Raw genomic sequence first — 21,738 nt, 5'->3', positions numbered from 1 at the left:
TGGTTCCTGGAGCAGAAAAAGCTCGGAAGCTGTCCCTCCTACAAGCAGGCACCTCTGAGCAAAATATGACATCTCAATTTCTGATGGTAAGGTCAGGAGATCTGATTCCAGCGTCTAGCTTTCGGATTCATGCTATGTTAGTGGGACCTTTGGCATCTAGCACTGACCAACAGCAACTGACAGGCTGGTAACAGTGCACCCCAAAACAGTTATGTGTCTATTTATGTTATGAGGGAAAATTGCATTGCATTGAGATTTCCTATTTTTACACTTTGCAGATCTAACTAGCTGCTGGAAGAATCCTGTACGCCATGTTCACACCATTTTCAATGAGCTGGATGAGTCTGTTGTTGGCATTTTAATACCACTGACCAGGCAGGCAATATGTATGGAGTATTTGGCTCTCTCTACAGTCATGAATGTTTGAGTATCTTCAACATGTGGCTCATTGCTTCCATTTCAGGCTGCCCAGAGAAGCTGTGGATGCCTGTCCTTGGTGTTGAAGGCGAGGTTGGATGGGTGATGGGCAGCCTGAGCTGGTTAGTGGGCAGCCAGCCCATGGCAGGGTGTTTAGAACTGGATGATCTTGAAGGTTTCTTCCAACCCAAGCCCTCCCGTGATCCTATGATTCTGTGATTTCATTCAGGTTTATTGAGATGAGATGAGTTCTCCTAAATGCGCTGTTCTCCATATGATTATAATTGGAGTCTAGATGGATGACTTAAACCAGACTCCAAACTTTCTGATGGCCAAAATGAAATGAACTCAATCCTTTACTGTGTCAGTAGTCTGTAACTAGAGCCCATCAGGTAATTCCCAGCCTCCTGCCTGTATCAGTGGCTGCACACGGTGAAAAAGTCTGATGGGATTTTAACCTCTAAAATGTTCAGAATCAGCCAGAGGGTGAATATATTCACTATGCAAATACCTGCAGGAATAAGCTTGTCATGTATGTCCTCAGGTACCACAGTAGTTAATGGTGGGACTCAGTAGGTCATGCTGAAAGTTGAGTCTGCTGATCTTGAAGGCCTTTTCCAGCCTAAATGACCTTATGCTAATATTTCTGTATTTATTTCTGTTCAGCTCCCAGAAAACATCCCACCCAGCCCCCAGCTGACCCCGTGGTGAAAAATAAAACAGAAACCTCAGTGATGCTGGTATGGTCCCCTCCGAAGATGCAACGCCCCATTCCAATCGATGGCTACATTGTGGAAGGCAATAAACTAACTGGCTTCACGTGGGTGAGTGCCACGAGTCTCATGTCCCCGTCCCAGAGTTCACGGTGAGCAATCTGTCTGAAGAGGCTGATGATCAGTTCCGAGTGTCTGCAGTCAATGCGCATGGACAGAGCCCGTCTCTGGAATTCCCAGGGAGCGTGCACCTTGGTAAGCACAAAAACCCCAATGGAAATGGGTCAGTGTGAGCTGAGCAGCTGTGTTGGTTCCCTAAAGATGTTTCCTTTGACTTTAAGGATAGTAGTGCATTAACACACCAAAGGCTTTCCCTTATTCCTAGTTCTCCTATCAACCTCCAGCTACCACTAAAGTGATACAAGTTCTGTTTCTGTGACAAGACATGAATATCCTTATCTTTTGATATCTCACATGTGCAAGAGGCAGAACTTTCTGTAACAGATTTGAAGCATAGAAGTTCTTCTTCCAGCACTCATGCAAAGGGAGAAGTAGAAATGTCCCTATGATTTAAACTTCCATCTCTAAATGAGATCCCAGACTTGCATCTAAAGAGCATTAAGACATCCATGTTGTTCTTCATCAGAACCAGTCCTGGCTGTGAAATCCCCCCTAAGAACTGGTGAAGCTGTACCTGGAGGGGATGCCATGTTTACTATTGACCTTATAACAACGTGTTGCAGCACTTGGTACCTCTATGGTAAAGTCTTACAAGAAAGTGAGACCTGCATCATCAAGAGAACCCAAACTACTCACAGCCTAATGATAAAGAACGTCACCAAGAACGATGATGGAGCAGAAGTGAAATTTGTTGCCGAAAATGTTGATGTCAGCAGCAAGATGAGAGTGAGAGGTATTTGCTTTGATCCTTCTCCTTTCCTCTTACAGTCAAGGCATAGTTGCTGTGATCTGTTGATTAGAACTGGGGCTGCAGGCATTCACTGCCTGTACCAAATACCTGAAATTGCATCCCATGGACTGACGTGAGTCCTGGTAATGACCTAAACATGATAGCACTGAGTGTAGGGTAAGCCAGTCTACCCAGCTGCTTGGTATCTGAACCAGATTGCTTCATGCCAGCTGATGAATGTCTGCAGTTCACAGCTCTTGGCCAGTGCATTCAGTCACCAGGTTTACCACTGCATCACCATAGAGCAGTACTTTCAGCTCCAGGTTCAGACAGCCTTTCTGATTGCACTGGAATAGTTTAGAAGTAGGGGAGCAATCATTCCAATAATATCTGTATCAATCAGCTTTGCATGACCAAATAGAACAAATAAACATTCATTATGGGAGGACCTGTTTGTCATTGGGTGGAAACCTCTGCAGAAGCATGTTTAGAGCATTCTTAATCAGTAGAAGGAGATGTTTGGTTGATTTTTACTTAGTAAATCCGGCAAGAAGACCAAATGAAATATCTTGAATTGCTCAGCAGTGACACAATGATGAGTGCAGGAACAGAGGGTGATACTTTTTCAGAGATGTTGCAGGAAACATTGACCACGTTAGCCTGATATCAATTGAAATAACGAGGCCTTTGCTCCTGACAGGTGCTGCAGTGAGATTTACCAATAAGAGCAAAGATGTAGAAAAGATCTCCGCTCGGCTGCGTGAGGAAGCCAAACTGCAGGCTGAGCTTTCAGACACAGGCGCTACTGTGGGGTGGATGAAGGATGGGAAGGAGCTCAAGGCCAGTGAAAAATATGAACTGCACATCGTGGGGAAGAAACACACCCTGAAAATTCACAATGACTCAATGGATGATGCTGCAAGTTATCAGTGCATCTGTGAGGGGGATAAAATGCTCTATCAGCTTTCAGTGAAAGGTTTGTGACAGTCTGGGCTGTCCTCTTCCTGCCCAGGGCCAGCAGACTGCATTCACCTGACTCCCCGACAGTCCAGCTGTTGTCAGACAGCATCTGGGGTGTTTTCAGTGGCTGTTTTGACTTGAACTGGCCAATCTGCTTTGTAGAGCCATTTGATTTCTGTGTTCTGTCCTGTGATTCGTCCCTAAGATATAGAGGAAATCAAGGGAAAGATAGGAAAAAGAGCATCCCAGCCTTCCTGCTCTTCTCTCAGGTTGGCCACGAGAGATGATGTCAACAGCTCTTTTTGTAGCAGTGATCCCAAGTGTAGAAGAGACCTGTGAAGAGTCACAGGGATGTTTCCTTAGCTGTCATTCCATGGTGGGCTTTTTCTTACACAGATGTAGAGAGAAACTGAACTTTCCCACGCAGGTCTCTGTTTTGCTGCAGGGTGTAGGTCTGATCTCTGAGATCCGCACGCTGGGCCTTGATTGCAATAAATGAGAGCCCTTTGTTTGCTCCAGTGGAAGACTTTCCATTTCTGCAGTACCCTCTGCAGATGACACAAATGCAAATGCACCTTCTTCCCAGCAACAATTGCCTTTTTTTTTTTTACACTGAGTATGCATGAGGCTCTTCATCATATTCTGCTGGCTTGTCACCCTTGTTGATCCATGGAGAGACGAGAAAGCCCTAGAGTAGTGTGTGCACTTTGGCATTGGAGAGCTTACTTAATTGCTTCTCAAAGAACAAACTCCAGAGAGGCATGGAGACAGCTCCAAAGAGAATTGAATAATGGGTATAAATTTAAGGAGAGCAGAACACCCTGCCAAGGCATGTCAGCTAGTCTTAATTTTGCTTTTCTTCTCTTTCTTTGTCACGATAGCATAATATTTCATACTGGCAGTTCTGCCCACAGAATTAACTGGCACAGGCTGCCCGGGGAGGTGGTGGGATCCCTGGAGGTGTTCAGGTCCAGTTCTTGGGACCAGTGCTTTTTTACATGGTTATCAGTGACACCAATGATGCAATGGAGTGCACCCTCTGCTGTTTGCTGAGTGGTGCGGCTGATGCAGTGGAAGGAAGGGATGCCATTCAGAGGGAGCTCAACTGAGAGGTTGGCCTAGGTGAATCTAATGAGGTTCAACACAGCAAAGTGCAAGTTTTGCACTTGGGTTGGAGGAATCCCAGGCATTTCTACAGCCTGGGAGGAGCAGTCCTTAAGAGAAGCCCCGCAGAGAAGGACCTGGGGGTCCTGGTGGATGAAAAACAGAACGTGAGCCATCAGCGTGCTCTTGCAGCTCAGAGAGCAAATGGTCCCCTGGGCTCCATCAGAAGAGGGGATGGCCAGCAGGGACAGGGAGGTGATTGATCTTCATGATCCTTGAGGTCCCTTCCAACCCGGGCCATTCTATGATTCTGTGATTACACTTGCTGTCAGAAATAACGGCAGCTGTACAGAAGCTGGATATATTGTGGGACAGTTCTTGTAACCAGCTGATTTTAAGACCCTGCCAGAGTTGAGAGTCTAAATTGCATGTCAGAAGAAAACTGGGAAAGTGGTTATTGCTCATTCTTTTTCATTTGCTGATTCTTTCTTTAGGGATCCTTTTCCAAAGGAGATTCTGGTGCTGGAAGCAGTTGAAGAAAGAACCTAAGCAGCTCTTGCCAAGAGTGCTTGAAGTCCCTGTGGAGAGAAGCAAAGAACTTGGGCTTCCTCTGGGATGCTCCCCACCATGTCTCAGGAAGGAGACAACTGCTGGAGACAACTGCTGTTCCACTTTCTGCTCTGTGTGTGGAAAGGTACGTCTGGGTTTCTTCTGCTTGTTTTTTCTTTCTTTTTCTGGCTTTGAAGGAGAAGGCGTGGAGCAAGGGGAGACCCACTGGTCATTTGTTACCTCAAGAACAGGATGGATTCTGCATTGACTGTGAAAAACCTGGGCTAGTAGCATGGGCATGTTTCAGGCTGGACTCTTCTTTTGCTGCTTGGTTTCCTTTTGGCTACAGGGAGACAGCTGTCCAAAGGTGTGTTTTCAAACCCACTCTCCAAAACCATGTTTCACTGTTGCAGGTGGTTCAGTGAGCTCTTGCAGTGCAGCTGCTGTAGTTTGCTGTAGAATCTGAATGGTTTCTGTTCCTAGGGAAGGAATGGGAGGAGGTAGTGAGAAGAGAATTCAATGCCTAAGGGGAGGGGAGATCGGGGATTGGTGGGAGAGGGAGCCAATAGGAGGGAGAGAGAAGTTGGGCGCAGGGTGATGGTAACATCCCTTTGTGATGTCATAATGCTCCTTTGTGACATCATAATGCTCCTTTGTGACGTCATAATGCCCCTTTGTGACATCATAATGCCCCTTTGTGACATCATAACGCCCCTTTGTGGCGTCACAATGCCCCTTTGTGACATCACAATGCCCCTTTGTGACATCATAATGCTTCTTTGTGACATCACAATGCTTCTTTGTGATGTCATAATGCTCCTTTGTGATATCACAATGCCCCTTTGTGATGACATAATGTCTCCCCTTTGTGACGTCACAATGCCCCTTTGTGACATCATAATGCTTCTTTGTGATGTCATAATGCCCTTTGTGATGTCATTATGCTCCTTTGTGATATCATAATGCCCTTTGTGATGTCATTATGCTCCTTTATGACGTCACAATACCCCATTTGTGATGTCATAATGCCTCTTTGTGACATCATAACGATCCTTTGTGACGTCATAATACCCCTTTGTGCCATCATAATGCTTATTTGTGATGTCATAATGCCCCTTTTTGACATCATAATGCCCCTTTGTTACATCATAATGCCCCTTTGTGACATCATAATGCTTATTTGTGTCATCATAATGCCCCTTTGTGATGTCATATCACCCCTTTGTGATGTCATACTACCCCATATGAAGTCCAGGCAGAGTCACAACTTATGGACCTGCACGAGGATCACTTTCAAGACAGTGGCTCTGTTGCTTCAAGCTTATTTGCTTCGTCCTGCCGCCACTCTATTACCAAGTATCAACAACCTCTTGCATGATTCAACTTGCAAACGTTTGACACTAACCCTTGTGTTTCTGTGCCTTCCTAGATAATTCGAGCCCTTGTCAACCCCAAAGATCCAAACCAAGTAGTGATGTGCAGTGTGTTTCCATCAATGGAGAGTTCTTATTAAGCACAAATCGCTGCAATTCGGATGACAGCCTTCCACATGGTAACAGTGATGGACACAAGGGGCTCATCCACGTTCATGCTCTCATATCTCCTGGCTCTGCTGAAGCTCCTGACCTGAGCCTGCCAGACACCACAGTCACCTGCCTGGATTGTGACCCAGCGCCTTTGCAGTGCTGCCCATCCCAAGCACAGCCCGAGTGCCCCAACAGCAGCACCACCATGCAGGAGCAGGGCAGCATCAGTGAGGTGAAGCTGAGCATCTTAGATGGGGACTTAGAGTCAGGCTGCCAGTCCCAGGCACCAGGCAGCAGCACCAGCTCTGAGCCACTCTCATCTTGACAAGAGGAGTCCCATCTTCACCCTTGACCTCTCAAGCCCTCCTGTCTTTTATTGAATAAAGTCACTCTCATGCTCAATCATCGCCTCGGCTGCATTCCGAGTCTTCAATCACAGGGATTGGGATGAATGCAACAAACAGCAAGACAGCTCAGCTTGCAATGCTATGGCTGTGGGGTTCGTGCAGGCAGAGCTCTGGGTTCCCATTTTGCATGGCTTTGGGATGTCAGCAGCAAGATCTCTACCATTTTGTATGGCAGCAAATAATCTCTAGCATCCAGGTTGCTGCTCATGATAATCCCAGTCTTCCTGGCTGTCGCTTTGTGATACCTTTCAAAGCCTTTTGATACTCTTTGATGCCTTGGCTGCTCCCTAACACCTCTGTCCTCCTGCCATGTTGACTCACGTCTCCCACTTTGAAGCTGGCTTTGCAGATCATCTCCAGCCCTGTCATCATCACGCTGCAGCAGGAGGTGCTCACCTGGCCCAGTGTCTGGCAGTGCTGCTTGTTCTGCAGATGAGCAGCTGCCTCCTCATCTCTTCAGCTACAGTAGTTTTTCTCAGGGCAGTTAGATGCAGTCACGCTCCTCTGGATTTGGTGTGTTAAATCCATGCTGCATGGCAGCAGTCAGTGCAATACAAAGGTGTTCTGTGTGCCACAGCATTTCTCCAGGGGCTGCCAAAGGTAGAAGCACAACACAGCACCATCCTTCTGACAGTAATGTCTGTGAGTGTTAGACATGTGAGCACTGCATCATCCCCAGCGTGTCAGTGCTTTTCCACACCAACCTGACTCTCACACTCTGCACTGAATGTAACTATGCTCTTGTGGAGACAAATGCTTTCTGTCACATCCTCCATCCCTGCAACCATTTGCCGGTAGGCAGCTCTTGCAGAAGAATCGAGCAGCAGAACCTTTTGCTCACCCTACAGCATGCAAATGCTATGAAAGCAGAAATAACCTGGCATGCTCTGGGTCTGCAAGGCTGCACAGATGGGAGAGGTAGATTGTGTTTTTGCAGTGGAAGTTTCCAGTATTTTCAGTACATAGTGTAGGCCCTAACTGAATGTATAACCCTCTTGTAAAACAGCTGTATAAGTAGTTTTTCCACCAAGAAAGTTGCTGAACAGAGTTAAGTTCAGACTGGGGGCATTCTGACATGGGTAGAATTGAGACAAGCACAAGATAAATACGCAGGGTGGGTAGAGCCCAGCACAGCACAGAATGAATGTACTGACTGTTGGAAACATTGCCCTTCTCTGTCCGCAGAAAAGTACAAGGCAAACCTAAAAACAAGAGGTTGGTAATTGACCTTCTATGGAAATGAATCCTAGCAACAGTCTGGAGGAGTGTGTGAGCCTGAGATGCTCAACCAATGAGAGCCATGAGAGCATCACCTGCATTGGGTTTAGGGCATAGAACAGAATTAATGTCACTGACTGGTGTGCAATTTCTCCCTTGCCAACAGGGGATGTGCACGCAGTATTGCAGTAATGAATAAGCACTGCTGCTATCGCTGCCAGCTTTGCCTAACTAGAAATCTTTGACTTTGAGAGTTTCTCACACAAGGGGAGAGGGTAAGAAAGTAAAGAGGCACAGAAAACTAAGGGAAACTGCTCTTCTTTATCTTACCTATAAAAATTGATACAATTGATGCTGTCGTGCATTTTTTTATTATTTTTAATTTTTTGCCAATGTCAGTTTGATTGTTTTAAAATATCCACACACCAAAATCTGACTACCAAGCAAATGTAATGAAAATGAAATGAAGGTGAGTTAGCGGAAAGCACAAGGCCATATTATATCAGGCTCTAGCAAATTTACAGGCAGTCACTGCACGAAGAGGTAGATCTGAGTTGCACATTATATGATTCCCACAAAGATTAATGAAATCTGAAGCTTTCAATATATTTCCCCTATAATCAAAAGAGAACGGATCCCCAGGGTCTGTCCCGCAGACATCCTTTCCTTGGTCTCTGCTGCCACCTGCTGGCCAATACTCGGAACTGCCACTGTTGGGCGTTTGGTGCCGCAGGAAGCACAACGCAGATCTGAGTTCTGACCGGTCTACGCAGCAAATCCGCCAATCTTTATTGTGATAAGCCCTCCACATGGCATTGCACACGCACTCGAACACGCAACAGGCATAGATTTCTCCTAACTCCTCGAGGAGCAGGCAAGCAGAACAACTGAGCGCAGCACTGCTTGTGATTGGGCCACCCCCATCATAGAGATGTGTGTTAGATCTTTTACCCACCCCTGGCTTTTTTGGCTACAAGGGCACACTGCTGGCTCATGGTCAATCTGTCGTCCACCAGGACGCCCAGGTCCCTCTCAGCAGAGCTCCTCTCCAGCAGCTCTTCTTTCTGCTTACACAAGGAAGATAGTCTTGTCAATGCAGAGAAATGAATCACAGAATCACAGAATGACCCGGGTTGGAAGGGACCCCAAGGATCATGAAGCTCCAGCCCCCCTGCCTGGAAGGGCCACCAAACTTCCATGTTTACTAATGAAATAAATGAAATAAATGACAAAATTTCCTTTCAGAGAGTTGCATTCACACCTTGACTTAGGTTTGTACAGCTTGGGCATTTGGTCAGACGTGTACTGAAGTCAGGTTTTTCTTTGATTGAGAAAGCATTGAACTAGTTCCTCATTGATGTACAGTTCCTTAGAAATGGAGTAGTCCCCACTTCAGACCAGCTCCTACTGGATCCCATTTCCTGAGAGTCCCCCAAGAAATTCTGGAGGAATCAGTTTGCTTTCTAATCTACCAACTGTCTGATACTTTCAACACCTTGAATAAATTGCCAGTTGCTGACTTGTTTCTTTTTGTAAATCTGTTGATGCACGCACAAAAAATGGATCAGAGCACGGGGTCTTATCTGGAGATGGGAAAACAATTGGATAAACAGAAAATTGTTTTTTGCAAGTTTTGCAGATCTGTAAGTGGCTTTTCAAGAGATTGTACCACTTCTGCACATTGATTGTCTGACAGTTTCCCTATGATTTTACTTAAAAATGAAGAAGCAATGAAAAGCTCTGTGCTCTGTGGGTGTGCATGGCTGGCTCTGCCCTTCTCATAGAGGAGAAAATCAACATTTTCACCCCTGGTTCCTACACTTAGATAAAATCCCCTCCACTTCCCTGCAATTTTCCTATGTGTGGAAACAGCCTGACCTCAGATGGGGTGAAGCAGCTTCTATTTGTCCTTTCCCATTATTGAGGGAATAATCTGTATTCTTTTATCGTAAGAAGAAAGGAAATTTTGGATGAGGGAAGTACCTACAACATGTAGAGACTCTTAGGAAACAGAAAAATAAAAATTATTAAAAAATAAAAACAGTATCACAAAGAAAATCTTGAAAAGAGCCAAATAATAAGGGAAAATAGCTGACTGCTGCAGGTGCACTTTGAAGACCCACAACAGAGGAAGCTGAGGTCTCTCCTTCTTGTCCCTTCACTGTTTCTCAGTGTGCCTCATTGTGCCCAGGCGATGGCTTTTTTTATTATTTTACTTCTGTTATTACAGCAATTCACCTGCCAAAGAATTTAATTTGCTATGGAACTATATAGAATATCAGAGGAAAGACAGTGACAGTGCATGGACCCCCTTCTCTCTCCTCCTGGTATCTACATGTGCTGGAGAACTTCGCTTTTACCATAATATGCCTTGAAAGTGTTTGCAGCCTCATGATCTTTCTGGCTCTGCACAAACCTGCCTTCTCCAAGAGATTTTACTTTGAGATGTTGATGGCAGCTTGTAGTTTCCCCTTTTGGGAACCCTACTTGTCCTGGGCATCCTGATGTCTGAGTGGAGTCAGTCCTTGCTCTACAGCATCTTTCAACACCAAATATGCTGACCCCACTGCCAAGAGAACATTTCCTTGTAAAAAGCAACACAAAGAATTGAAGTCAGGGGTCATATTTGATATGGTCAATAAATCCATCCCTGGCTGACTTTCTTTATTAAGTTTCAGACATTTTTAATGAAAGAGCTATAATCCCTGTAATAAATTTTCTCTTGGTTTTCTATGTATTCAGATCTTAGTCTATGAAGAAGTAAAAGTGAATACAACTGAATTTACCATTGAATTGTAATATTTATTTCTTCTTCTGGTAGTATGTAGCAAATCATCTGTGCCTTACTGACTTCCCTTACTGACTGTGTTGCTAAATATCCTAATGGAAATCTCTTTTATTTGTATTTCTTTCTACTTTCCCCTGTTAAGGATTTCATGGCTGCTCTCAGGTCACCGTGGAGCCTTTTGTACTCCAGGCTGAACAGCCCCAGCTCTTTCAGCCTGTCCTCATAGGAGAGGTGTTCCAGCCCTTGAATCAGTTCTATGGCATGTATCAGTGACCTGTACATGCTCCAACAGGTCCATGTCTCTCCTGTACTGAGGACTCTGCATCTGGATGCAGTACTCCAGATGAGGCCTCATCAGCACAGAGTAGAGGGGCAGGATCGCCTCCTTTGCCCTGCTGGCCGTGCTTCTTTTGATGCAGCCCAGGATATGGTTAACTTTCTGTGCTGTGAGAGCACACTGCTGGCTCATGTTCAGCTTCCCACCAACAGGAACCCCAGGTATTTTTCGCCAGGACTTTGCTCAATCCTTTCAGGCATTTCCCTTCCACTGAAAGCTTGATCCAGGATCTTGCCTTGTTCATGTGCACGGTGCTTTCTCACTTCATTGTGTGCACGGTGATTTCCCAAATAAGTCCAGATTTGCAGCATTTCCTTTCCAAAAAGAATTGAAGGTGGGGAATAAAGTGCGGAGGAGAGAGATAGATTCCAGCTGTATCTGCTGATCCATCTTTGCCTCATAGCAGGAAATAATCAAACACCTGTCTTAGTTCCTGGTGCTGTGCAAAGAGGAGCTCCTCATGAAAGATGAATTTCTTCCTCAAGTTCTATTGATCACAGTACCGGTCTGTTTATCAGTGTTCTGTTTTGGACCCCTCACTATAAGAAAGATATTGAGGCCCTAAATCTTGTCCAGTGAAAGGCAACAAAGCAGTGAAGGATCTGGAGCAAAATTAAGCTGGGCAGTTCTTTTTTTTTTTTTTTTTTGAGAACCAAAGCAATAATATTTTTATTTTATTTCTTTATTTATTGCTTACATCCCACTGAATGCAGCAAGAATATTCAGAAATATAAGTGTGAGGTGCCACTTCTCTCTTGCTGGTGCAAAAGCAGATCAAACCTCTGCACATCAGGAGCAAAAAGAGACAGATTTTGCAGAGCACTCCATAGCTGGGACTGCAGGAGGGCTCAGCCTGCTGTGCATAGCAAAGTTTCTCTTGTGTCCCTTGTCTCACTGCAGCTTTAAGGAATTCCCGATGGGAGCTGCCTTAATAGCAAGTTGTACCACTTTTAAAGCTACATTTGTATCGCTCACACAGCAAGAGCTCTTGTCACATGGAAGCCATCGAATGAAAACACTGACGTGGCAAGAGAATAAGGCGAGATAATGAGAAATTAAGAGCATGAAAAGTAAATGCTCTAGAAAAGCTGACACTTCATAACACTTCAAGTGAACACTTGCCTGAATTTCAAAGTCGACCGATAAAAAATTATTTGCTTTTCTTATGTAACAGAAATAGATAAAGAATTCTGTTTGGATAGGAAAAGATTCCACTAGGCTGCAATTTACGTATGGATGCTCAATATTTAAGGAAATTGATTCTTTTACTTTGTAAAAGTGCTGTGCGTCACAGGGCAACCATGGGTCCTGTGATCCATCCTGCCCAGCCCCACAGCACGGGGCTCAGCTGTGACCCAGGAGCAGCCACCATCCTGTCCATGGCAGGGTGACCCTGCGCATGCCATCGTGCCCTCCACCAGGCCATGGAAACTGCATTTTCTTCTTCCCCCCCCCATCCCCAGAATGATAAAAGACAGACTCCATCAAGTCAATAGAGATGCTCCTGTTTCAAGGTGTGCAGAAATTCCCACCCTGCAGTGGTTTGAACAAGGACTGGTGACACGAAACAAACGGGGCTGCAGAAAGCAGAAAGAAATTGGTCTGTGCTTTATGGGGCACATCCTGGAGCTCCTCTGAGATCCGAGTTCAGCACCAATGGGATCATGCAGAGAAATCCTTAAGTCCGAGTTCAAAAGTCGTTTCTTCAGTGACCAAAGGGAAGTGAGAGCGCATAAGGAGAGAATACCACTCCCAGGGCTCAACGCAGCCATTCCCCTGCAGCATTAGAAGCACGGACTCAGATGTGAATGATCCAAATCCTTTATTACAAGTTCTCACATCCATTATAAACCTTCACAAGTTTTTTTTTTTCTAACATATCCAATCAGAGCCATGAGTCCCTTCTTCTCCTTCCAGAGGTGTCCTTGGTTCTCAGGCTGTTGATCTGGCTCCACAGCTGCTGCTCTGAACAGCTTTTCTTGTATTCCCACATTCCCCCACGAGCCCAGCGCGGGGCAGGGCAGGATGGAGCAGGGGATGCTCCAAGGGACCACAGGAGAGGTAGAAGAAAGCTCCAGTGTGAGACCAGGGCCTCGTCAGCCCCCTGAGCAGAGAAACATGAGCAGGGCAGCTGGAGAGGCTGCATCCTCATTGACACTCCTGGGCTGAGCCTTCAGCCTTCTGAAGGGCTCCAGTCATGCACCATCGTTCTCTGTAGGATTGTCCTTCAGGTGTGCAGCCGTGGGGGAGTCGTGCAGGATCAGGGTCCAACCCGTCCACACTCCGCTCCTGGCACAACCATCTCCATCCTCACCCATCTGCAGCCCTTCCCCACCCCACTGCAGAGCAAAGTGGGTACCCAGGGAAGAGCAGAGGGTCAGCAGACGTTGCAGTTGGGATTCAGAGATCTGTGCAGGGAAGCTCAGGGTGAGCCAGGTCAGATGCGCAGCTCCGGCTGCTGCACAAACAAAAGAGAGTGGATTTCAGAGTCTTGCTGCCAAAATGCTCCCCAAGAACAGCAGGGGATGCCTAGCGCCAGGGAAGAGGGGACCCTGCATGGGGATATCCCAGAGAGCGGGCAGGGGACAGACTAAGACAGCAAGGTGAGAGGAAGGCACTGAGGGACCAGAAAGCTGCAAGATCCCCTCTGCCCTCTTCGCCCTCCAGGCTCCAGGCCCCACTCAGTGCAAACCCACCCAGGCCCAGGGATGACAAGTCAACACAGGGCACTCTCACCTCCTGCAGGATCTGGGGAGCACCAAGCCCGAGGCTCACCTGGAGGCAGTGAAGATGTGCTTGGAGTTGGTGCAGATGGCATTGATGGGGCTGCCCTTTGATCTCCCCAACTGGGCCGAAGTTATCCATGTTCCAGACTTTGATCACGCCTCCTTGGTACGCACTCAACAACATGGGGCAGCCAGGGATGAAGGCCAGGGTACAGAAGCAATCTTTGTGTGCTCTTGGGATTTGCTGTAGGTACATGGCAGAGCAGAGATCACAATCAGCCTCATGCACTCAGCTGCAGGGCTGCAGATCATCCACTGCTGCCCCAGAGTCAATCCAAATCACCAAGCTGGACGCAAGACTTGGGGCCTGAATCCTCTTCTCAGAGAGTAACATAGCAACTGATGCTCCAAGCCTATGTCCCAAGGGGAAGTGGCAGTTCTGGGTGCCCTTCAGTACACACCCATAGGCACACAGAGCCACTTGGCACACACACTGCCAGATCCCCAGGCTGCCTTTCCAGGATAGCAGGACCTAGACCAGGTCCCTCAGCCTTCCTCCTTCCACACTTCCACATACCCTCGATCACAATTCCACATACCCTCTATTACACTTCCACATACCCTCAGTTACACTTTCTTATACCATCAGAACAGTTTGTCCCATTCAAACACCTTTAATACCATATAACGTTCCCTTAGCAATCCGTATTGTTCAGTTATAAACAAAAAGTTACTTTCTCTTTAACCCTTTTTCCTTTGTACATGATTCCACTATTTATACCCTCAATTAATGATTCATACTGCATGTGATGTTATGATGTGGAATATGGACAGCAACAGCACAAAACCATGACACAGTGTTACCGACCCAACAGGCTCCGACCTTAGAGCCGCTCAGGGCTTTGCTAGCAGATCTCAGCAAGGAGGCTCCCACCTCCGTCTTCGGCACTCCATGGGAAGATTGTCACACGGGGTCACTGAGCTGCAGCAATACAACAGGGCTGGCAAAAATGTTCTTGGTTGGTGTGAGAGAACCTGAGCTGGGGCTCATCCAAGGAGATTCAGCGATCACAGCTTCTAGTCCTGCACTTCACACATAGCTCCAGGCAACAGCAAATTAACTGTCCCTAAACACTGCAAAAAGAGGATGGATCCAATTGGATGGCCCCTGAGATAGACAAAACTCAACACCCAACACAAAACACAGTCCTCTCACCTGCTGGTCAGCAAACAACAGAGCACAACACACACCAGCATCCAGGACTCGTGCAAAAAAAGAAGAAAAAGAAATTGCTAGATGGTGTTTCTCAGAAACACAGAAGCACAAGCCAACTGGAAGATAGCTGCAATTATTCTTGAAAACAATGTCCTTTGTTATCTTGATGTGGCCAGTGTTGAGCGAAGCAAACAAAGTCAACCCGATTTTCTTACATTCAGATTAATCTGCAAGGCACAAAGTAATAAAGGTATGATTTTTATTAATAAACTGAGTGTTAGCAGCTGTCAGAAGAATGAATATGTCACACACAGAGGTAAACTCCCACAGCAAAACTAGATGTAACATTTCCTATCTGTGTTTCATCCTCACAGGAAAAGCCTTTCTTCGCAAGATCTCCTGGAAGAGAGATGGTAAGAGACATGAAAACTGAAGGATCCGAGCACAGCTCTCCAGTAGCTCCCTCTGTACGTAGATGGTCGCAGAGACAAAAGGTCAAGTCCACTTTTGGAGGGAGCTTGGTGATGTTTACCACTAACGTTACACCACCTTCAGGTAAGTCTGCTCGCTTTCACATCCTTACAAAAGTGCATTAAATGGATCAGCATCCGCTTCTTTGGTTGACTGTTGCTTTTACTCTGAGGTCAAGTGATACAGGCTTTGCTGGTGATCTTCTCTACTCTATTGCTGTGGGTTTTTAAAATTACTATTTTTCCGCTTCAAAACATGCAACTTTGGCACTGTTTTCCCATTTCCAACAATGCAGTGAAATCCCGGTCTCATTTGGATGACAATAAGATGAACCACACTGCATTCTGAAGAGTACAAAACATGCTTGCTCTCTCCTTGGTTCTTGTGCACGGGGACACTAACACCAATTCAGTTCAAAGGAGAAATTTCCTCCAGTGACTCTTGTCCCCATGTCTTCCTTCATCTTCCATTATTTTGTTGTTGTGTTGCTGTTATTAGTAGTATTAGAAACAGTATTGTTGTTAATGAAGAGTCTAATGTCATCAAAGAAAGTTTGCAGAATCCTTTCTAATCCGGTTTTGAATTGCAAACTCAAAAGCAAAGATCTTGAATTCTGGATTCCTGGCTCTCCAAGACATAGGCAAAAAAAATGTGTTTCTTTGTCTTTTTCCACATGACTCTTATGTCCAGGCACACAGCACTATAAGCAAGCAGGAGCTTTGCTGCCCAGCATTCCGGCTTTGCAAAAGCTAGAATAAACCACAACTTTTCTGCTTGCTTGTTTAAGTTCCAAGAACTCATATGAGGAGTTACAATTTAGTCAGTGTAATTATGATCAGTTCTGCATCTGTGTGCATACGTGCTGCTCTCTAGTGGTCATATTCTCCAGATCTTCCTTCCAAAGGCTTTCAATTGTGCTTTTCAATTTAATTAATCGCTAACTACAGACCCAGTTCTAACCAGCTTGGTTCCTGTTCTTTCTTCCAAGATGTCTGTGCTCCAAGGCTCCCGCTGTTGTTCAGGGGGTCTGTCTTGCGTGACAGGAACACATGTCCCAGCAACGTTGCTGTACAGGTGTCCTAGCAACGTTAATGAACAAGAATTATCCCTCAGAAGGCTATGCAGGACCAGCGGAAAAGTGCTGGGAGCCTTCTCCGTGCTGGTGCCGCCTTCTGCCTTTGGTGTCTCAGCTTCTGGATGGTCTCAGATGCCATAGAACAGACTGTCAGATGGGGGTCATCTTCCAAAGGCTGAAGGGCTGCAACAGAAGGAAACAGAGCAGAGATGGGACCCCCAGTCTACAGAGAGCCACCAGCTTCCACTCTGGGCCTTGCCAGCCCCACTCCTTGCTTTTCCTGGCCAGGAGGAGCACGGGAGACTGACGGGTCAGTGGAAGACACTGCTCAGGACTGCCATGAATGCTCCTCTGCCCCTGCAGCATTTCCTTGCAGCAGGGCAAAGCACAGCTGCATGCTGCCCAGCTCTGCCCCCAGCCCCAACACACACAGCACTGCCCTCACTCACCACTGCAGAGTTCATTCAGCATCTCCTCACTCTGCTCCCTGGCGTGCTTCCCAATCAGCCCTAGGGAAAGAGCTCTGTCAGACACCCACTCCCCAACATGCTGCCAGAAGCTCAGACCCCAACCCCGCCAGCCCAGCTGCTTCCCCTTCCATGCTGCAGGCAGGGACGGCACCTGAGGGGGGACCTGAGCAAGGCACCCACTGTGGCTACCGGCATGGGCAGGCTGTACCTGGGGGCTTCAGGGCTGTGCCTTCCTGCCAGGGCAGGGCCCAAAGAGGGACGCAGGGGTTGGGCTCACCAATGAATCTGACAGCCTCGCATCGCAAGGAGGCCTGAGAATCCTCCAGGTATGGCAGGCTCTGCTGCAGGTACCCTTCCACTCCCTTTCTGTCCTGCTGCAGCTGAAGAAGAGAACAAGAGCATGGGGCTTGCAGAGCAGCCACAGCTGCTGCTGCAACCCCTCCTCCAGCATCCCCTTTCCCCCAGCAAAAAGGTGGGGGCTGTGAGATTGTCCTCACCAAACACTTCATGATCCCCACTGTGTTCTTCTGCTGGGTCTGCTGCTTGAGCTCCTTCCACTTCAGGAACTTTGCACAGGACACAAGGGCTTCCCCAGATGCCTGCAGAACAACAGATGCAGGGACATGGCACCACACACACAGACACACATCCCAGTGTCTGAATGCTTGCTGAACTTGCTCTCAATTGCACATCACAGCTGAACTGTCAGCACACCACTGCCTGCACACTGCTCAGCTCTGAAATTCGTACCTGTGCTACGCTCAGGGTCTCGTCACTCATGTGAAAGAGCAGAGGGTGCAGGGCCCTGCGCACGATCTTCTTCATGCTTCCCTTCTGAGACCACAGCACAGCATCCATCACATCCATGAAGAGGCGGATGGAACCTTCTCGCACTTCAGATGATGCCTGAGGGAGAACAGGAGGACCTCAGACCTCAGCAGCACACTCTCACTGCCCATGGTGAGCATGAGTGTAGGCTGAGCCCCAGCACAGGGGCCTGACATCACCAAGAACAACCAAGCTGCACTAGCAGGGACACGGCCAGCAGTGCTACAGAGCCCACAGGACATGTCATTCCTGAGAACCCAGAGAAGGAAAGAAAGGAGAAGACGCTCCTGTCAAGCACCCACCCGCAGAGCTCAGCCTCCCACAACAGACTTACGTGATTAAAAAGAGGCAGGATCTTCTCAGCCAGCTCCAGAGCAAACGGACTGGCATGCCTCTTCCCCAGATGGTGCATTGCATTCCTGAAGATATTCAGCACCTTCACAGTAATGGCTGTGTTGGCAAACAGCAGGTTCTCCATGACGCCTGGAAGCAGGGCCCGGATTTCAATTGCCTGTACAAAGCACACAATTTCCTTTCCATCAGGAGGACAGATGCCAAGGCACAGTGTTGCCCATTGCCCCAGCGCCAGGCTGTCAACATGAGGCCTTCGTTTGACAAGGTCCTGCTCACCGTCTCAGGTCTATCAGACAGCAGCACGAGACGTCTGAGCACCAGCCAGAGCACTGGCAGGCTTTCCACATTCAGAAGCTTCTGGAGCAGTGCTGGCTTACACAGCTCCTTCACCAGCTCTTCAGTGGGAGGCATCGCCTGAAACCAACACAGCAGTGAGAGGCAGGCAGAGGCAGCAGGACATCCTGCACCCTGCAGCTCCTGGCTGCTCTGGCAGCTCAAGGCAGGGCACTAGGGAGACACAGCCCAGCCTGAGCTACCAGTGCTCTGTAGGAGAGCACGGTGCATTGTCCAGTAACTCACAGTCAAGCGAAGGAGGCCCAACTCCTCTGTGCTGATGCTCAATATCTCACACAGCTGTTGGTCCTGTAGAACACTGCTGAGCTCATCCCAGATCCGCTTGGATGCTTCCAGCAGGGTCAGCACACTCTTCAGTATGTCCAGGGTAGTGCTATAAACAGAGAGCAATGCTGCGTCAGCAGGGCTGCCTTAGCCACAGCACCATGGCTCAGGCAGGAGCCTGATGGGGGGCTCTGGGCTGCCATGGTTGGTATTGGCTGCTGCAGCCCTGAGCTGCCCACCAGCACTGGAAAGCACAGTGGGATGGAGGGCCTGCTCCTTGGGATGTCCTGCAGCTTTCCTTGGCTCTGGCAGCCAGACCATTTCTGAGCCCTGCTCTTCACATGGAACAAATGTGTGGGGCTGTCTGGGCTGATACCTGTCATTCTGTGGGAGGTCGGTCAACACACTCCTCAGCACATCCCTGGGAAACTGGACGGTCAGCATATCCAGCACTGAGAGCAGGATCTGCTGAACTGATGTGCTCTGGATCTTCAGGTTGGCGTGGATGAATCCCAGAATCTCTGGCACCTGTTGTGAGAACACAGGGAGACTGCTGCTGCCACTGGACTGCAGCCATTTGCCTCCCAGGCTGTGTTATTACTGCCCTTCCCACAGCTCATTGCTGCCTTCAAATGGCTTCAGTTCCCAAGAGCTGTGGCGGGCAGGGTTGCCTCACTCTGCTTACATCCATCAGCCAGGTGCCAGGGTTTCTCCGAAGCACATCCAGCATAGTCTCAGCCCACTTCTTCTCATCAAAACCATAGTCCCCAATGATCTTCTCCAGGGTTACAAGGGCAATGTCTGTCCTCTGAGAAGGGGCAAGGTTTTTTCCAAGGGGCTGCAGTAAGAAGGAAAAAAGGAGGGAAGGCATGTTAAACAGAATGAGAGAATAGCATCTGGAGCAGGATGAGCACAGGCAAAAGGAAGGATAAAGACCCTCCCTTCATGTCAAAAGCATTCTGAGGGTTCACACCTGAGCCGCAGCTTTTCTCACAGGTACACAATTTTCATGTCTCCTTACCTGCTGCCAGAAACTGCTGGTCATGAAGCCACTAAGCTTCCAGATGCGCCCCAAAGCCCTCTCACACACAGCCTGTGTCTTGGAGATGCTGAAAGGCAGCAGCACCTGTGAGGAGAGGAGCTGCTGGTTAGCCTGGGAGCTGCTGATGCCCACTGCAGGTCTGCTGAGCTCCTAGCTGGAATCACAGCATCCATCCAGGCTTCCCCTGAGCTTAAGCCAAGCCCATCATGGGGCTACTGCCGCCAGGGTCCCTTGCTGGCTCCAACTACTGCCAGTGCCGTTTCCATGGAGTGGGATAAACTACTAGAAGGGAGCTGTGGGGGCAGAACTTCACAATAGACAGACCTCCAAGATTCCCTGCAGCCGACTCTTGACACTGGCAATGGGACAGACATCTAGCACAATCTGCAGCATGTCGTCCATAGCTTCCAGGGTCTGTAAAGAGAACAGTGGGTTGTGGAAGTCTTTCAGGGTTCCCTTTCATACCCAGTAGACTGCTGTGAACCCCTCTGGCTGCCAAGGAAGGATACCCACAGATCTGTGCACAGGGGCACCCTGCAAGGCTGCTGCACTCAGAGCAGGCTACAACACAGGGTGTTTGCCAAGCCCAAGGCAAGAGTGAGAGGGATGAGGGCAAGCAAGGCTGCTACCTTGTCCCACAAACATCTTGATAGATCTCTGGACACAAGTAATGCAAGCGGCAGCCCAGAGGCATGGGGTCAACAGTAGATTGCCCAGTACATACCTGGTTGTAGAGGGAAATGTTCAAGGCCCTGGCTGGAGGAAGATAGAAGACGATGCTGCAGCACACCTTGAAGAGATGGAGTATTTCTTCCTCTGTAACTGCATTAACTGTGCTGCAATTAGAGAGACACTGATGCTAGGAGCGGTGCCTGGGTGCTGAGGCAGGGCTGGAACAGGTCCTCCCCTGGGCAAGGCTCCCTGAGAGGGATGGGGAGCCCTGCCAGGAGGTGCCTCCTCCCCTACGGGGCTGCTCTGGGTCAGAGGACAGTCCTGATGTCACCAGCTTTGGGGCGAGGGCCAAGACTTAGTGGGGAGCTGCATCAGGGCCACCAGGATGGTGCCTGGGGGATGTGCTGGCAAAAGCAGGGGCTGGGCAGGTACCTCAAGGCAGCAATGGTGTTCATGCAGCAGTATCTCAGGCCGGTGCTCAGCTGCTCCATGGGCTCCTCACGCAACAGAACCTGCAAAGCACAATCAGGATGGCACCTGGCAGCTGCCAGCACCCAGCAACAGCAAACCTGCCACCGGCCGCTAGGGCCTGAGTCGCCCCAGTGGCCCTTGACAAACACTGGCACACTGGTGCTGCTGTCCACCTCCACTGCTGAGCTCTCAGCAGCACCTGGAGTCCCATCTGGGGCACTTGGGTGTCTGTGCATCATTTCCCTGCCTCCCTCTCCCCCTGTCCTGTCCTTCTCACAGGGTGCAGCTACCTGGGTGCCATGTCCCCTCACCTCAATCTTCTTGCACTGATTTTTCAGCAAGCAGAAGATATCATGGCTCAGTGTGAGGCTCGTCTGTCCAGCCATGCTGCACAGTTGTCATGGTTTAACAATTTTGTAATTTTTGCTATCAGTATTCCACATCATAACATCATATAAAGCATGAATAATTTTACTGAATCTGCAACTTACAGAAGAAGACTACATCTCCCAGGGAACAACACGATAGGTCACGGGACCTGGACTCTATATTAACTCTGTCGCAGAACAGACTGACGTCTTTCGAGTTCTGGCGTTCAGGGGAGTGTGTGGGAGCCTTCAGCCGTTTGCCTAGATTTACAGTAGGCCTCTCGGTTACGGGACTCATTCTCTCTCCTATTTTGCTTGATTCGTTAGCTCAATTTTCAATTATATTGTATTATATTGTGTTATCCTGTATTTCGATATAGTATTTAGTAAATAAGTGTGCCTCCTTAGATCGTTGCCGCTGTTTTCTTTTCCTAATTAATTTTTTTCCTTTCGGCCTAGGGCCCCTCCGGGGCCCACGGCCCCCTGTCACGGGCGCAG

General features: G+C 48.2%; 1 protein-coding gene across 2 annotated transcripts; it reads right to left on the bottom strand.

Moving 5' to 3' along the window:
- Positions 1-14,630: 14,630 nt before the first annotated feature.
- Positions 14,631-21,262, bottom strand: LOC146754918 (uncharacterized). Of its 2 annotated transcripts, XR_014938508.1 has the most exons (16): positions 21,184-21,262; positions 20,834-20,913; positions 20,454-20,565; positions 20,054-20,143; positions 19,709-19,813; positions 19,373-19,525; positions 19,064-19,215; positions 18,649-18,796; positions 18,346-18,483; positions 18,050-18,226; positions 17,638-17,793; positions 17,385-17,486; positions 17,165-17,267; positions 16,867-16,926; positions 14,872-16,600; positions 14,631-14,789 (listed from the first exon to the last, which is right to left on the bottom strand). XR_014938508.1 is itself a non-coding variant. In XM_085526525.1 (15 exons), the coding sequence occupies exons 1-15, from the start codon at positions 21,256-21,258 to the stop codon at positions 16,452-16,454; spliced, it is 1,800 nt and encodes a 599-aa protein (XP_085382651.1). In that variant the 5' UTR covers positions 21,259-21,262; the 3' UTR covers positions 14,631-16,451. The 2 variants fall into 2 exon arrangements, 1 of the variants encoding a protein (XP_085382651.1); XM_085526525.1 differs by having other exon boundaries at positions 14,631-16,600.
- Between the last annotated feature and the right edge of the window lie 476 nt (positions 21,263-21,738).

The sequence above is a fragment of the Coturnix japonica genome, chromosome 37 (genome assembly GCF_054131305.1).
Source record: "Coturnix japonica strain WE chromosome 37, WE-NBRP24, whole genome shotgun sequence".
NCBI lineage: Eukaryota > Metazoa > Chordata > Aves > Galliformes > Phasianidae > Coturnix > Coturnix japonica.
This window is presented reverse-complemented; position numbering and strand designations above follow the sequence as displayed.